Below are 5353 nucleotides of genomic sequence, written 5' to 3'. Positions count from 1 at the left end.
ATTAAAATATGAAAACAAAAAGAAGATGCACATTCTCTGTCATATGGGCCTGCATGAATAAACTTTCTGAAAACTTTATCATCTGCAATCAAAAATAGTTGTGGATGATTACTATACCTTTCTAATGTGACGTTGTTGTCCCTGGCTCTCTTTCTCTCTCTCTCACCCTCCGGCTCTGTTCCTGTGCTACTGAGTGTAACTACCACCCCTTCCCCTCTTCCCAGCGTAAAGCACAAGACTCGGGTGCGGAGTGAAGCGGGAAAAAAGTGCGAGAGAGAGGCTGAGAGAAAGAAGAAAAAAAAACCCACGTGACGGCTCGCGATAAGGAGCTGGCTTGCGTCGTTCACGTCAAAGAGCCGGCTCTAAGAGCCATTTTGTTCGCGAGCGACCCATCACTACTGTCTAACGGTGTGTTCACACCGAACGCGATGGACGCGAACAAAAACGCCCCAAACGCCCCTAATTTGACGCGTGCACATTCGCGCCTCAACGCGTGTCCAAGAAAAATCCATCGCGCATCAAAATATGATATTTTGACGCGCGTGAACCGGAAATGTGGGAGGGATGTGGGAGGAAGTTGTGCCAGACCGGTATCTTTGCAAGATGGCAGCTGTCGAGTTAGCGCTTGAAGAGAGAGTCTCCCTTCTCTATGTACTGTGGAGAGCAGAGCAGCGGCGTAAAAGACGCCCTCGCCGTACCTGGGTCCATCAGGTCCTCCAGAGGCATGAGCAGTTTGGTGAGTTTCACCATTTGCTCCAGGAGCTGCGCCTGGATGACGGCCGATTCCAGCGACATCACCGTCTTTCACTCGGCCAGTTTGAGGACCTGCTTCCCCGGGTCGGTCCCAGAATCGCCCGCCTAGACACCAATTACAGGCGCTCAATCCCACCTGCAGAGCGCCTGTCCATCTGCCTGAGGTTAGTAAAAGTATTTAATACGGTAGTCCTTTATTGATACCTGTGCTAATACATGCTAAACCATCCATTTATACACTGCTAACATGGATGTGCTATGCTAACAGTGAATGCTCTCGGTGTTTACTGATAGCAAACTGTGGTACGGAGACGACTGTTTATAATATTTCTAGTGATACTCAGAAGGTCTCATCAAGTCCCGATTTAATTCGATTTATGCTGTTATCAGTGTTTGAATGATAGCATGGCTGTGGTGTCATATCAATGTAGTATGCGCTCGGTGTTTGCTGATATCAAACTGTAGCATTAGGACCACTGAGTTAACCTTTGTAGTGATACTCACTCCTTTTTATTTAGACCTGGTTTAATTCTGGGATAGTTGAATATTTGTATATAATCACCGCAGACTGTTTTAGATTATATCTAATATATATCATGTAATTATCCTTATAATTACAAAAGGTTTTATGTAAGATTTATGTTTTGCAATTTGTAATTTTGGAATTTCAATAATGTATTTTGTAACTGCAGTACACATAATACTCATTTTAAACAATTTTGTCCAGGTTCCTTGCCAGCAAACAACTCCTCCAGAGAGGCTGTCCTGGTGAGGGAGAAATTCATGGCTCACTTCTCGGCGGAGGGAGCTGTGTCTTGGCAACCAAAGGAGTAGCCTGTTTGAAGTCCGAGTGACTTCCCCACAACGGCTCTTTTAAGAGCCACCCACAAACCTCTAAAGAGTGTTCCTGTCCTTTTAATTTTTTCTTAATAAATGGAGCTCTACTCCAAAATAAACTAACCTCTTTTTACTCTCTTAAGTAACTTGTCTTCACTATGTTCCTATATACAGTGTGGTGCAAAAGTTTGGGCAACCTTATTAATAGTCATTATTTTCCTGTATGAATCGCTGTTACAATGAAAAATGTCAGTTAAATATATCATATAGGAGACACACACATTGATATACACTAAATATTTATTTCATTTCTCTTTTTTTGTGTCGCCAATTTATGCACCTGCTTGATTTAAACACTTATTGCACACTTTCTGTAAACTGCATTTCACTTCTCAAATATCACTGTGTGTCTCCTATATGATATATTTGACTATTTTTATTGTGACAACCAGTGATTTGTACAAGAAAATAATTACTTTTCACAATGTTGCCCAAACTTTTGCATCCCACTGTATTAGTATGTTTTGTCATTAGTATAATATGAAATAAATTCTACTTGTGTCAAGTCGGGTGCCAATATTTGCTGTGTAGTAGAACAGAGACATTTTGTCATTATAAATGTTTATTTGAAAAAATATAAATTCATTAACAAAAACATTTATCATAAATATATGAAATTTAACTATTTACAGAGAGACAGGAATAAAAAGGACCCAGCTTGGAGTGGAAGAGCCTCAGGGAGAAGGAGGAGAAAAATAAGAACATTGTTTCTGCCCTGGAGAGCTGCTGCCTCATCAGAAAACTACTGATCATTAGGGTCCAATGTTTCCAAATTTAACACAGCTGTGCTGTTTTCAAAAACTAATTTATAAATTTGAAATTTCACGAATTCTCGTGTCTGAGGCGGCATGCTCTCCAGAGCAGGAACAAGGCCGAGGAGGAAATGTTCAGTTGGAGACGGGCGTGGCCTCTTTAGGGACTCCAGGATGGCCAGCTCCACCGCCGATGGACCGTCCTGGGACCCGTCCCTCGCCCGCCTTCGAGCTGTCCTCCTCTGTGGGCCTGTAAAACACAGCACAAAACAACACAAAGTAATGAGAAGGCTGCTACTAGATTTTCATTTTCAAAATTGAAAAAAACAGGATATAAACAGATTGGTTGTAGATATTTAGTAAAGGTGATCACAAGGGAATTCAAGCGAGTAAAAAGCTGTCAGTGCTTGATGTTCATACCTGTGGGTGCAGCAGCAGGAGCTGAGGGACCAGGGACTGGAGAGCCAGGAGAAGAGACAGGGGAGGACTCTGCTGCATGATTACTTGACTCTATGAAGACAATATTAAATGTTAACAGGTTGAAGACAATAGTCATAGAGAATATTATATTATTATATACTTATATACTTATTATTATATACAGTGGTCTCTCATTTATTGCAGCACATGAACAGTAGTCACAGTTCTCACAAGTTGATTCTCAAAGTGAAAACCTTTGTCGATTTTAAAACGTAAAAGTATTATGCCGCGCTTTTTCTCCGTCTGCGGCGCCACTTTTGTGCGCCTTTTTTGCTCCCGGTGCAGGTGTGTATTTCCGAATGAGGGTCATAGTTATGAGTGTTTTTGTGCTGTTTTTTTCTATTGGACGCGATGGTTATCAAAACCAAACATGATAAGTTTGGCAAGCGCAGGAGACACGACACGGAGGAGATTTGTCATTTGGGCTGCAGAATGCAATGCGCATTGTTGAAAGCTGTACGGTGCAATAAAAAAAATCAACGAAAAGGCGAGGCAGTGACGGATGAACAGCGGGACTACTGTATACTGTTTATTAATAAACAAAATATGTTCCTGTATGACAACACGCATAAATTAACTGCCTACATTAACTCAATGTAAACATACCTTCTGACTGACACTCCCCTGCTGCCTCTTCGGGCTGTCCCTGGTCCTCGGGGGAGAAGTTCTCCACGGTCCGCACCATATTACCGCTAGTCTCCCGCGGGGTGAGGAAGGGGTCCAGAAACCCCATGACCGCGAAGAACTTCCATTTTCTCCCCGATCCTGCTGCAGACCCACTCCTCTTCTCCTTCTCTGCCTTCTTCTCCTTATTATAAGTGTCCCTGAGGCTCTTCCACTTTCTCCTGCAGATGTCCTCTGAATAAACGCATTATCTTGTTAGCGGAAAGGTATTTGTACATCAGTGGGAAAATAGCGGGACAGTAGGCGGGCTTGCTAGCTTTTGCGCGGGTTCATCGGGTCAGTCTGAAAATTAAAAAGAAGGAATGAACTTACCAGGTTGCCCGATCTCCTCACTTATGTGTCTCCAAGCTAGGTCCTTTTTATTCCTGTCTCGGTAAAAGTAGTAGCTAGCATCGTATAGCTCCGGGTGATTAGCCACGGCACTGATAAGCTTTTCCTCCATACTGAATGAAGAATGAAGGGCTTTGGCTGGATCTGCCCCTTTGACCTAGGTCAGAGCCACGTCACCAGGCTCCTGATTGGTTGTCGCGGCGCGATTTGACGCTGGAGTTCAGATTTCTCCAACTCGAGCGGTAGACGCGAAACGCGCGTATGCACAAAATGCAACACAAAAACTCACGCGCGTGGTTTTATTCGCGAGTCAAACGCGCCAGACGCGCGTTTCACGCGTTTTGGCATTTTCGCGACGCAAATCTGCTTCCGAATTTTCGCGGGACCCGCAATCGCGCGTCATCGCGCTTTTCCATTGACTTTACATGTAAACCTGACGCTCTATTCGCGTCCATCGCGTTCGGTGTGAACACACCGTAAGAGCCATTTTGTTCGCGAGCGACCCATCACTACTGTCTAAGGACAGCGCAGCAAGCACTCTCTGCTTATGAGCAAAACCAAAAAAAAACCAAAACAGGGGAAGTTTTAGGAGTGACGGCGAGAGAGAGAGAGAGAGAAAGACAGCAGAAAAAGAGAGAGAGCGAATTTTGAGATGTGAGAGATTTGTGACGTTTAGCGTGTTTGGAGCGTGTAGTTAATGTGTTGTCTTGTGTAGTGTTGTGGATAGTTTTGTGTTGTGTGTCAGAAAATTGAGGCGACTGCTGTCTCCAGGTAGAAAAAGGAGTGATACACTTGCTGCTGTCAGACCTGCAGGTATCAGGCTGTGATGTTCTCCTTTATAGTGGACAGAAATTATTTTTTGGAGTGGCACAAATAATTTGTGTGGCATCTTATTGAAGAACAGCTGATTGTTCTGTAAATAGTTTGAAATGGTTATTTAAAAAAATCAAGGTATAAGGTAAATGGATGCAAATAACTTTGTTGTTTGCAAAACTTGTGCATAGGATTTTAAAATTGACAATTTATATTTACTTTTAAAGTTATGAAATATGATTCATTAAACATGTTTGTGGTTGTTACAGTAAAAAATCTAACTTTTTCTACTCTGATTTTATGTTTTTGGTCTGATTTTAGATCAATTGTGTTAATACAGTCTGTCAAAAAAAAAAACATAACTGTAAACCCAGACACATGAGGTTGTGCTGAAAAGGATGAAACCAAACAAGGCAAAGTAAACAGTTTTTAACGGTGAAATCTAGAGGGAAAATCAAAAGTAGTTAAAAATGGCCAATTATACCCTGGACCCCAGAGGGTTAAACCTTTTTTTAAAGTAAAGCAGTAGATACTTTTCAAGTAATTAATTACTTTAGAATATTGTAACTCAGTTACTAACTCAGTTACTTTTTTGAAGAAGTAACTAGTAACTATAATTAATTACTTTTTCAAAGTAACTTGCC

At 42.0% G+C, this 5353-nt stretch overlaps 1 protein-coding gene and 1 long non-coding RNA gene across 2 annotated transcripts; one reads left to right on the top strand and one right to left on the bottom strand.

The window, feature by feature from the left end:
• The first annotated feature begins 533 nt into the window (after nt 1-533).
• On the top strand, nt 534-1723 carry LOC148104094 (uncharacterized). Its single transcript, XR_015718640.1, has 2 exons — nt 534-917; nt 1481-1723. It is a non-coding gene; the product is annotated as an uncharacterized LOC148104094 (long non-coding RNA).
• Nucleotides 1724-2124: 401 nt separating this feature from the next.
• LOC148104093 (uncharacterized) lies at nt 2125-4114 on the bottom strand. Its single transcript, XM_087839259.1, has 4 exons — nt 3879-4114; nt 3489-3740; nt 2823-2912; nt 2125-2652 (listed from the first exon to the last, which is right to left on the bottom strand). The coding sequence occupies exons 1-4, from the start codon at nt 4006-4008 to the stop codon at nt 2393-2395; spliced, it is 732 nt and encodes a 243-aa protein (XP_087695385.1). The 5' UTR covers nt 4009-4114; the 3' UTR covers nt 2125-2392.
• Between the last annotated feature and the right edge of the window lie 1239 nt (nt 4115-5353).

This window comes from Neolamprologus brichardi, chromosome 3 (assembly GCF_056152115.1).
Source record: "Neolamprologus brichardi isolate AB-2024 chromosome 3, ASM5615211v1, whole genome shotgun sequence".
Classification (NCBI taxonomy): domain Eukaryota; kingdom Metazoa; phylum Chordata; class Actinopteri; order Cichliformes; family Cichlidae; genus Neolamprologus; species Neolamprologus brichardi.
Note: the sequence above shows the minus strand (reverse complement) of the source record. Positions and strands in the feature narration are given on the sequence as shown.

Bases quoted from the DNA above. Each gene is read 5' to 3' on its own strand.
- LOC148104093 (XM_087839259.1), bottom strand. From the start codon at position 4,008: ATGGAGGAAAAGCTTATCAGTGCCGTGGCTAATCACCCGGAGCTATAC. The intron at 3,741-3,878 runs GTAAGTTCATTC...GCGTTTATTCAG, and splicing joins TGAGGAGATCGGGCAACCTG to AGGACATCTGCAGGAGAAAG. The intron at 2,913-3,488 runs GTATGTTTACAT...TTGTCTTCATAG, and splicing joins AGGGGAGTGTCAGTCAGAAG to AGTCAAGTAATCATGCAGCA.